The 12,030-nt window shown below is 40.5% G+C and overlaps 1 protein-coding gene across 1 annotated transcript in view; it reads right to left on the bottom strand.

Annotated features, from left to right (window-relative positions):
* The window catches only part of LOC128696196 (protein O-linked-mannose beta-1,2-N-acetylglucosaminyltransferase 1-like), a 121,390-nt gene extending 111,209 nt beyond the window's left edge, over window positions 1-10,181 (bottom strand). The window contains exons 1-4 of the mRNA XM_070094830.1: window positions 9,927-10,181; window positions 7,709-7,785; window positions 6,565-6,774; window positions 3,781-4,000 (exon numbers count right to left, since the gene is read on the bottom strand). Coding sequence (XP_069950931.1) covers window positions 3,781-4,000; window positions 6,565-6,774; window positions 7,709-7,753 — 475 coding nt within the window. The 5' untranslated portion in view covers window positions 7,754-7,785; window positions 9,927-10,181. The remainder of the gene's footprint in view (window positions 1-3,780; window positions 4,001-6,564; window positions 6,775-7,708; window positions 7,786-9,926) is intronic.
* Window positions 10,182-12,030: the final 1,849 nt, after the last annotated feature.

Below are 12,030 nucleotides of genomic sequence, written 5' to 3'. Positions count from 1 at the left end.
CAATGAAAAGCAGGGGCGCCACAAGTACACTGAGAGGTAACACTATAAGTGTCAGGGGCCCAAGACTGTTCAACTGCCTCCCAGCATACATAAGGGGCATTACCAATAGACCCCTGGCTGTCTTCAAGGCGCTGGACAGACCCAAATTCAGTACCTGACTAGCCGACTGTGGTTCTCATGTCAGTTTGCGTGCGACCAGCAGTAACAGCCTGGTTGATCAGACCCTGATCCACCACGTCCTGGTCTCAGACCGGGCCGAGGGGGGCGATGACCCCCGAAACTCTCTCCGTTAATTGGTTAATAAATATTAACCAATTAATATGCCACATATAATGTGAAGGTGCAAGCTGGCCCTAGAGTGGCTGCTTTTTCAATGTAATTTAAATACCCTTAAACAGCAGGTTGAGCAGCCTTTAGGAGCCAGAACTTTTTATTTAAGTTAGGCCAGCCAAAAAGTCATAACATTGGGAAGAAACCAATGAAAGCACCACGTTTAGTACGCTTATCATGGAAAAAAAAAAAGAAGTGGATGCGATCGTCTTTATTAGTGAATTTCCTGCAAACCTGAAATTTGAGGGAGTTTTGGATTTTAAAAAGTTTAAAGTCAAAGAATAGTGTATCATTCTGATCTTTTTCAAGGGTAAACTGGATCGAAGGTTTTATTAGACGAAGGTAGGTATTAAATAGTTTCAGGTTAAATCACCTAGATGTTACCAGAAGAATGTCATCAACGTATTGTAGCCAGGTTATAGTAGAAGGTATGATTGTAAAATCTTTTTTTTTTTTCAGTGACTCCATATTCAAATTGGAGAGTATGGCATTGATGGGGGACCCAGTGCCATGCCGTAGTTCCGTTTGTAGATGTTGTTAAGGGTGAAGTAATTGAATTTGCTGAAAGACTAAGATAGAGTGACCTCTAGCAAGACTGAAGCCGATCAAGCTTGAGCTGTATCTTTTTTTTTTTTTTTGCAGAGTAAAGACAGCTTGGTCAGCAGGAACTAGTTTCAACAAACATTCGACATATAGATTACCTAGCTTCCTGTGTATGTTAATTCCACTGAGTTTGTAAAGTAGGTCACTCAACAGGCAAGGTGGGTGATGCTTATGGCACCTAGAAGCTCTGACATATTGACTCACGAAATCGTAAGAATACGGTTGCAAACAACTCGCAAAATAAGTGAGGATAGAATCCATGGCAGGATAGTCCTCAAACTCGCATACTAGTGTGGCTGGCCTGTGAGTTTTAGGGCTCACCTGCTACAGGTCCTGTGATTTTACTTTTTACACACGTTTTTCAAGTAGTCCTGCCAGTTAGTGTGGTACATTGACAATGCCAGATGGGCCATGGATATCATCGGGATTGTAAAGTTGTCTTGAGGAGGCTGTACACCCTGGCCAGTTTGGTATTTCAGGATCCTGTGTTGGTGTACCGGTGATGGTCGTCCATCTTCCTGATATAGTATTTCCTATTGACAACATCTCTGCCTTTGTCGACAGAAGAGATCATGATGTTTGGGTTCTGGACAATTTTCATGAGCCCTGATGTTCCTGGTATTACTGGATGAGTGGGCTCGTGGAGTGCTGCTGTAAATATGTCGTCTATGTAGCTTTTTTGAAATCAGAGTCGAAGAAGTGGTAGTCTCGTGTAATAAGACCAGTGTGTTAAGCTGATTGAGTCTTGTAACAAATCTGAGTCCTAGTTCTTCAGCCTCTCTTGGAAAGTGTGGCTGAAAAAAGTTAGTGATGATTTCAAGACTGCTGACCAGACTAGGTATGGTGGATGCAGAGGCGGCGGAGCTTCCGCTCGAGTTTGTTGGTCTGTAACTCGTTGGTATCTAAATCCTTGACTTTATATGTTATTTTATTTCGAGAAATTCCAAACCAACCAGCATATACAGCCTCCCTACAAAACAATATTAACATTCGCTGACACCCACATATTATCGACACAGATGATACCTGACCCCGACTTCTTCGTTTCACCACTTACCTTATCTGTATATAATGTCCTGTCGCATCCCTCCCTATATGACTTAACAGGACTCTACTCGGAGTGAATCATCATCTATAACAAGGTTTCGCTCTTTGCCATGTGCCTTTTTTACCATACCTGTTGGCATAAACTGCTGCAATGCCATGATAGAACTCGTCCAGTGCAGCAAGTAGTACCTGCCAATGTTTAATTTACCCCCCCCCCCCACACACAAAAAAAAATATGGCTGGCCATGGAGAACAGTAGCAAATAATGTACGAGTCCACAATAATGGACAGGAGGAGGTAAATATATCCTTATTAATTAACGCCACAACTCTTCTCACTTTCGTGATAGCTGTTTCTTTTCTCTTACAAATCATCATAACTTGCTTACTGCTCATCTCATAATTTCTGACCTTTGATGTTTCACTATCACATATGACAAATTTATTGCAAAAATATTTTTAATGCATATTTTTTTACTTGAGTGGTTCATGGTTTGCTTATTTTCTGCCTACACTGCCATTGCCTACACTGCCATTGCCTACACTGCCATTGCCTACACTGCCATTGCCTACACTGCCATTGCCTACACTGCCATTGCCTACATTGCCAGTGCCTACACTGCCATTGCCTACATTGTCATTGCCTACACTGCCATTGCCTACACTGCCATTGCCTACACTGCCACTGCCTACATTGCCACTGCCTACACTGCCATTGCCTACATTGCCACTGCCTACACTGCCATTGCCTACATTGCCATTGCCTACATTGCCACTGCCTACACTGCCATTGCCTACAATGCCACTGTCTACACTGCCATTGCCTACATTGCCACTGTCTACACTGCCATTGCCTACATTGCCACTGCCTACACTGCCATTGCCTACATTGCCACTGCCTACACTGCCATTGCCTACATTGCCACTGCCTACACTGCCATTGCCTACATTGCCACTGCCTACACTGCCATTGCCTACACTGCCATTGCCTACACTGCCACTGCCTACACTGCCACTGCCTACACTGCCACTGTCTACATTGCCACTGCCTACACTGCCACTGTCTACATTGCCACTGTCTACATTGCCACTGCCTACACTGCCACTGCCTACACTGTCATTGCCTACATTGCCTACATTGCCACTGCCACTGCCTACACTGCCATTGCCTACACTGCCACTGCCTACACTGCCACTGCCTACAGTCTACACTGCCACTGCCTACACTGCCACTGCCTACACTGCCACTGCCTACAATGCCACTGCCTACAATGCCACTGCCTACACTGCCATAAATGTTGGAAGCTGTGTTCATTATCGTCGTCGTCGTTGCAGGAACTGTTATTGCCATTGTTTTATATATAATAAGAGTTGTGGATAATGTATATTAACGAGGCCAGTACCATACAGTATTTAATATTAAAGCAAGATGTAGTTATCAACAAAGCTCTGAGAAAATATTTATTGATACTTTACAATGAAACAGTAAATAATTTTAGTATCTATTAATTAAAAACATTATATCAATAAAAATAAACAATAATATGGTATTACAAATATATAATTAAACATCTATAAATCAGAACACAAATGTATAATAAAACTTGTGATTGGCACACAAGTGTAGACAGAGCAGAAGTTGAACACTGTGTATCTCACCTTAAGAGCTGCTCAAGTTTCCTGAAGAGGGTCTCATGAGTCCAAAACATCCAATACTCATCCTTCTGTTGTACTGGCTCCATAAGGGAGCTTTTGTACCAATTTTATATATGACAAAAAGGTAAGGAATGTGAGAACTCACCCGACTGGTCTCTTGGCACCGACACTGTCAGCCAGAGAGGCGAGGAGGAACTAGAGTTGTATATCCTGAGTGTGGTTGCTGCCTCACCCCACAGTGGCCCACCCACCGTAGCTACAGCCGCCCACATCTCTCCATGACACACGTCCCTCACCCACCACCCTCGCAAGAAATCTTCCATAAAGTTGTTGGTCTCTTCATCAAGAAAGAACCGCCAGTCACCCTGTAGACGAGTGTCTCAGTGACTGCGCCTCACATCCATCGTGTCTTAAAAGTTCTATTATTATTGTGTACAACAGTGCTAATGATTTTGGTATGTGTGTGTTTGTTTACAAGTTCAATTTGTATGTATATTTCAGTTTTTTTTTCAGATGACGTAAAAATGCTTTACCAATTTTTTTAGAATGTGATTTTAAAAATATTTATTTCATTAAGCAACAGTACGAAAAAAATATAACAATAAAAAGTTATACAACGCTCAGGGAAATATAGTAACTAAATGTATGTCATTTATAAAGAATACTTGTTAATAATTTATTTACATAGTAGGTCACATTAACAGAAGAGCTGATACACACACAAACAATGTCATAAAGACAAGAGGACAACAGACAGCAAGTGAAATTGATTAATGTTATTGCTATGTTGTTGTTATTACCTCTGAGGTAGTTAACGTCCGAACTTTACTCGCTCAAAAACAAATTAGTACAAACTAGTCACCCGGGAAGGGTAATACTATGCTGTACTCAGCGAGGGCGGAACTGGAAAGTAGCTACTGGGTGAGGAGGGATATTAGAAGTACCCACAGACTAAGGGTGGTATTGAAAAGTTTTCACAGATTAAAGGTGGCATTGAAAAGTACCCACCTACCCCACTCACCGTCCGTTCAGAAGCCAATTAGACGAGAGAAAGGTTCCCCTCGTGTAGGAATAGGAATTAGGGGGCCGGGGAAGGCTTATGAGCAGGCTTACCTGCCTTCTGACAAATATGACATTCTATATAGAATCCAAAGTACCAGGACAAAGTAAACAATGACTCGGATAAACGTGTTGAGTACAAATGCAGATAGAACCATGAACAAAAGGTGTAAACTGAACGACAGAATACGAGAGGGAGCAACTACATATCAGAACTCCTGGAGAGAGAAAACTCTCGAGAATAACAGTCAATGCAATATGCCCAGAGGGGTACATCACTGAGAGAAGAAAGAGAACAAAGGTTTGCCATTAATGGTAGGAAACCAAAGAAGTTTTGAAGGGCTGAGAAACCTGAACATCATTATGTCCAACTATTACATAGCCTGAAGTATAAGGAACGGGGGAACCAAGGTTCACTTTTCCTTATACTTCCCCTTTTCCCCTTCTTTTCCTACTGGAAAAGTGAAACAGAGGCAGAAATACGAAAACAATAAGAGTCACTATAACCATACTAGACAAAGCAGTACTGAGGGCAAGAAGGACCAATGTAAAATTACTGTTCATTAATTATTTCACTCTCGAAGACAGAACAGAACTCTTATACGCACTCGAGGCCTAAAACGTTGAGAACAACACTGGAGGCAATATTGTAAAATTTTACAAGCCAACATGGTAAAAGCAAGGAGGGAGTGATCCTGAATGGTGGAGCTTGCGGAGAAGAGAGACGTGTAATAAAAGATAGGCAATAAACGATAGGTAGCTGGATGGTCAAACAACCCCTGAGATGATGCAGGGCCCAGTCAGAATGTGTCAGGTCTACCTGGAGGGTGTTAGGGAGTCAACGCCCCCGCGGCCCATTCCTTGGCCAGGCCTCCCGGTGGATCAGGGTTACATGAATATCCATATCAAATGCAAGTGGAAATGCGAAATGCACAGAGAACACTTGGCTTTACCAGAGCTATTTGAAGTCAAAATGAGATGTGAAATAGCATAGAAAAAAATAGAATTTGAAGGACGATAGAGAACATGTAAGCAGAAGAACAGAAAGGAAAGCAGAATGGCAATTCGATTATGATAATGTACTGAAGACAAGATTAGTATTGAAACTCCATAAGAACCAGTTGTAGATCATGAGAGAAGAGTATGCGAGGAATTGAGTACAATAGTAAAGATATTCACGGAGGAAGCAGAAGCAAAAAAGATGAACAAAATAAGCCGGACAGCATTCACACAGCGAGGGAAGAAGCGTTGAAACTAAAGCAGCTGGTCATAACAAAAGCCAAGAGGCCTGATAACGCATCCTCAATGGTAATGAAAGGAGCAAAAGCCTTATGTGAACCTCTATCAAAGAACTAGAACAAGTTACTAGAGGGAACAACTACGTAATAGCTGGAAAACTGCAAATGTAGTGTTACTATGTATGGAGGGAAACAGATGAGAAGCGCTGAACTGCCAGAGAAGATTGTTCTTCAGCAGCTTTGTTCACCAGTGATACCAAGCTGAGAGAAGAAAAAGGAGAGTACAGATATGTTAGAGAGAACAAATAAGTGGCTAGTAGAATTCACCTCAAGCAAGTGTAAGACCATGCAGAATGAGGAGAGAGAAAACGTGAAAGAGGAAGTACGGCTCGGGACCTAAGAGAGTACACACACAGCCTGAGGAGAAAACTCTGGGAGTGAACATCACACGGAACACATCACTACAATAGTGAGTTAGAAGACAAATATTTAGATAATATTAGCTTTCTTTTGTTATCCTTTAATTTTATTCATCATAAAATTACCAATATAATAATAATGTTGCATACATTCAGTTAAGAACATACTTAGGAATAGTTGTAAGTACATACAGAGGTATGTAGTACACTCACAGGTGCGGCCAGAACGAGCAGAGTGCCAGGCTGGAGGCTGGTGAGTGTGTCAACCAGGCCCTTGGTGGCCCTAGGCTGCCAGGTGCGGTAGTAGGCGATAAGGGTAGAGGTGCCATGCCGTGGGTCAACGCACACTATGTGCACCCCGCGGTGTGCTGTGGCGTAGGTGGTCGGCGATACTCTCGTAGTTACGTTGTGTTGACGCAACACCTGCAAAAACACACAGTTTAGGTTACACACCTGTAAAGGATTTACACCTGTTGCATAATGTATTGCCTAGATTACATATCTGCCACAATACAAATAGCTTAGGTTAAATTACTGCTAGTGTACATAGTTTTGTCACAGGTATCTGAAGAATGCTGGTAGGCCAACTTTTAAATACTGAACATTAAAATGGTATAAAATACCGACAGGTTGTTAGGTAAGACACATATGCAACAGTTAGGTATCTTTATTATAATAAAGATACCTAACTGTTGCATATGTGTCTTTTAAATACTGGATGAACTATGGTTCCCATGCTCTTGAAATTCGTTCGTGATGAGACAGAAGGGCAATGAGAATTTCATATGGTGCCATTCGCAAATATGCTTCCATGGTTTGTTGTAAATAATCCCAAAAGCTATTCTAGGTGTAGGCCAGTCTACTTACCTGATATGCATCAACTCCTAAACATTTTTCAGCTAATTGAAGAATCGAGACACTTGTGCAACATATGGAAATCTTTATTAAAGAAACGTTTCGCTACACAGTGGCTTCATTGATGAAGTCACTGTATGGAGAAACGTTTCTTCAGTAAAGATTCCCATATGCTGCATAAGTGTCTCGATTCTTCAACTTGTCGGTTTTCAAAACCATTCATCATATCAGCTAATTGTTGAAGGAAAATTTACTGTAAAAAGGACAAATAAGAAATTCTCGCAAGTGTGGTAGAAAGATGCTAGGTGTGGTGTACGATAACAGGTATTGTCCCCAAGTGTAGTAGATACTTCGTGTAGTGCTGGATGGCTTATGTTGTCCACATGTACTGTATAATGATACTGAGTGTCTGCTGCAGACTAATGTATAAGGAGTACTTGTACTGATGCGTAATATTCGTCATTTGTCAGTTAATCTAAAAGAAAATGACAGACAAACTAACCTGCTTACCGTCGACGTTGACTTGCAGGGTCAGGGCGTCCACCATCACCTCTACACTAATGGCAGTCGAGACCAGCTCTGTGGGAAGGCGAGCAACAATGATATTAGAGACCAGCTCTATGGGAAGACTAGCAATATAATTTTGTTAAACCAGCTCCGTGGAGGACACCGGAGACGGGCTGTATGGGAGGACAACGGAGATCATCTCTAGGACACTGGCGGCCAGCTCTGTGGGAGAACAGTGGATACAAGCTCTGTGGGAGAACAGTGGAGACCAGCTCTGTGGAAGAACAGTGGAGACCAGCTCTGTGGGAGAACAGTGGAGACCAGCTCTGTGGGAGGATCCTATATATCAGCTACTTTTTCGATTTTACACTCCCAAGAGTTTTCCCAGCACGAGCCTGCGGGACATGCTCTTGGAGGTCGGTACTGGAGGTACTCATCCAACTGCTCGCCATTGGTCACCCAGAAGTGTACCTTTCGCACAGTTAAATCTATCTTAGCGCAATTCATTTCGACTTCCCGCCCCCATCTAAAATACATATATATATATCACTCCACCCTGTTATTATCCACAACAGTCGACTTGCTTCCAAGTACTTACTTATTCTAGGTGAACAGCGGCTGCACATGTAAGATTTTCCCCGTACATCTCACCCAGCCCAGGAATAGAATCCTGGCACTTTCGCTTTGAGCTGCATTTTCTTCTCACTTAATGCTTTATATTTTAATTATTGTAACTATGATGTTATTGTCTGGATAGATTGCAGCCTTCACGGCCCTCCAGTTGTGGACAGCTCTAAATATAACAACCAGGAATAAGAACATAAGAAAGAAGGACCACTGCAACAGGCCTACTGGCCCATGCTAGGCACGTCTAAGTCACCTACTGACCTAAGCTACTGGCCCCTCTTCTTCGTGATATGACATTTACTGTCTCTGAATTAATGCAAAATATTGAAACTGACAGAATGTAGATACCGGCCTGTGAGTTTTAGGACTCACTTGCCATGGGTTCAAGCCCCACCCGTTCCCTGATTAGAATGATACTGTTCTGTATCGGCACTTTAAAATTCAGTGTCATTCCTGACAACCAAGACTTGACCTTCACCAAAGCTGGGTTACATTTATGTGGAATGAAGATATTGTGGAGTGTGTTTGGCTAACCATTGTTTCCTAACTCATAGATGAAAAATCCAGCAATACGGTGGAAAACTTTGGATTTTCCTAAATTCAGCATGTGTAAATATAATGCTGATTTGACCCTTTCGAGAAATTTTGAGTGAGGGGGTTTAGAACAGCTGATGAGTGATGCCGGGAGACACCATTTGTAATTTGTGAACACTGGTTGTCGTGGAAAATTCAGCTAACAATCCGGCGTCTTCGTGGCCAAATTGGGTTTTCTCGGCCTAAATTTGTAATAGGAACCTATGTTAATGCCCCCTGCTGAAGATTGGGACAGGAAATTTGCGGGACCTGAAGAATTACGTGTAGACGGCGGAAGACGAGGAATACGCCATCACTCACACAAGGAATGGTGCCATTAGTCCTTTCGTGTAGATCTTTAGCTGGCCGTAATTAAATGGTAAGTGGTAATACGAATTTCCTTTCTAAAAACACTTGTAATTTATGTCCACTAATTATATTCTGTGTACCCAGTAAGCCTAAGCATACACTCCACACAACTTTAATTTACCAGAGCAGCTAGTTTTAATATTGTAATTATTAATTTAAGGCCAGGTCTAGCTCTTTGTGAGAGTGGTAGGGAGTAGGCATCGATGGAGTCACAGTCCTGCGACCTACTGACTTAGGTCCCACTTACCTCACCCAGTTTACTTGCCTGTAATAATTCATTTAATACCTTGTAAACCTCATGCAGGTAATTTGCTCGCATAATTCACAATTACATTTCATTTAAATTTCGATATTTGCTAATTCAAAATTTTATGGATGTACGAGTCCAACTGGTTTGGCACTTTTTCATAAATAAAATCACTGATTAATAACTAAGAAACTTTACATATAAAAATTATTTTACTTCTTATACGTAATAAATTTTGAAAAAAATAGGTAAAATGTTCCAATGCGAAGTGGGAACCTCTCCAAAATATTTACGCTTGTAACGTGTATATTTTTTTTTTACTAATATGTGACCTACGTTAAAATCAAACTTCAAAGGGTTCAAGATTCTAGGTAAACAGCATGAAGTGAACACTCACCTTGTCGCCGGAGGAAGACATCACTGCTGACAGCTCTCAAAGACTTGTCACCTGGGAAATAATTAGAGTTAATCCCACTGATAAAACTTAATCATAAAGTTAATTTTAAATATACACATGTGAGGCTTGGTGAAACATTATAGTAACAACAGTCAAGGTTTAACAAAAAGCACTTGCAGTGCAGTATTAATTATAGTGAGAATTTTCAGTTTCTCAGCACAGAATATGAGGTCACAATCTCCACAGTATTTCTGGTACTGAGTCATTGTTTCAGCAGTTCACTAAATATTTACTAAAAATGTGTGCAGTTCGTTGGCTGAAGCTCATGCCAATGACTACCTAACTTCTCGCAGGTCTTAAATAACCTATTAATTTCTTTTTAGTTTATTCTAACTTCCTATCTTATAGCACAGATCAAAGACAGTTTAAAATACCGACAAGTACTATACTTGGCTCTTCTTTCCATCGTATAATACGTTATGAGTCACTCATGACCAGTGACAAGATTTACACTCTGGTCTTTTCCCCAGTGGTCCATTGGAAGATAATTAAAAGTAACACTGTTAAATATGCTATAACCTGTTAGCTGACACTTCTAAATTATTATGACAACAAAACAGTTACTGCCCTATCAAAGAACAAAAATAACAAAATTAAGGGAAATATTTTGTGAAAAACACAATGGGAAATAGTTATCAGAACTAGTTTTTTAAAGGGAAATCTACATATTCCTGAAGGAGTACCATTAAGTGGTTGCCTGAGTGCTTTTAGTGTTTGTTTATAACCTGAACACCGTATCCAATCAGCTTCCAATTTTCACTATTGGTGAACTGTAATTAGAAAAGAGTTCATGCAACTACTGGCATGGGCAGCGGCCTTCTGCTCAGATTTATATAGATTCCCAATTTGTTTTCCATGTGATAACTTGAGAAAGCCTCTGATGAACTTCAGTGTCAGCACTGGTGTATCCTATCTAGAAGTAGATATAGATATTGGAGTGTGTAGGTGCCAGTTTGACAATTATACTTTTTAAATGTGTAGTATTTTTTCCATTACGTAACTTAAGTATGCCTTTTTAGAATTTCAATCTTTGATACTTGACGCATTCTTATAAGAATTACAATTCTGTAGGTATAAATTCAGCATTTTCTTAGTGTAGTTAATACACTTCAAACCTATGAATTCAAAGCAATAATTAAAAAAAGCTTTGTTCATGGCTCAGACTTTCAGTGATGGTGTACTTTGTTCAAAGTAAAACTTGCATTGATTAAGGGCTTTATAAGTTTCAATTTGTTAATTTTATAAACACTTTTTTTCACGTACAAAAACGAGAAATTCTCTTTAAATCACCTTCAAATACTAAACGTTAGTATATTTTAATTTGAGAATTTTGGGGGGTTGATACTGGGCAGCGTACGTACAAATTTGCCAATTTACCAGTAATTGTCTGTACAGTAACTGGAGCATTCACTTTGATTGGCTTCAAGCATTTAGCATTGGCGTGTTTTTCTAAAAGGGAGCTTTACCTATACGTATTTTGGGTTGCGTAAGTTTTTTTTAACAATTTCATTAAACAGTTTTCCAAATAACTGGAGAATGCCTCTTCTGACTTGAATCCTCAGACGCTGGTTTATGTTTCTTAGAAAAATTTGGATTGATTTCAGGGAGTGTATGTGCCAGTTTGTCAACAGTGAAGCGCTGCTTTTCTTGCAATAATTTGTGAATGCTGCTTTTTTTTGACCGGTTTTATGTCTTCGATGTAAATAACTTGAAAATGAAAGCCATTTTAAATCAATGCACTTGGTCATGTACATTCTTTACTTTTCTTACCCATGCTCACTCTTGACAAGAAATAATTTCATCGTTTCGTTCTTCCTTCATGCCCTCTGTATACGTGGCTCGGTTTCTCGTCTCTGAAATCTTGACTTTTTGCAGCTCCTTCTCTCGCCTTGGCTATCTTTCCTATTACATAAACTGCCTACGCTCATGCTAATCGAACTTTTTCTCCTAAAGACAATTTTCCTGTAAAATCTTGTCGTACGTGTACCTTCCTTATATTTCCAAACTTCAAAATTTTAACAACACTCTCTGTCCTCTCGATATC

Source organism: Cherax quadricarinatus, chromosome 48, assembly GCF_038502225.1.
Source record: "Cherax quadricarinatus isolate ZL_2023a chromosome 48, ASM3850222v1, whole genome shotgun sequence".
NCBI classification, from domain to species: Eukaryota; Metazoa; Arthropoda; class Malacostraca; order Decapoda; family Parastacidae; genus Cherax; species Cherax quadricarinatus.
The sequence above is the reverse complement of the archived record's forward strand: the minus strand, read 5'-3'. Positions and strand labels throughout refer to the sequence as shown.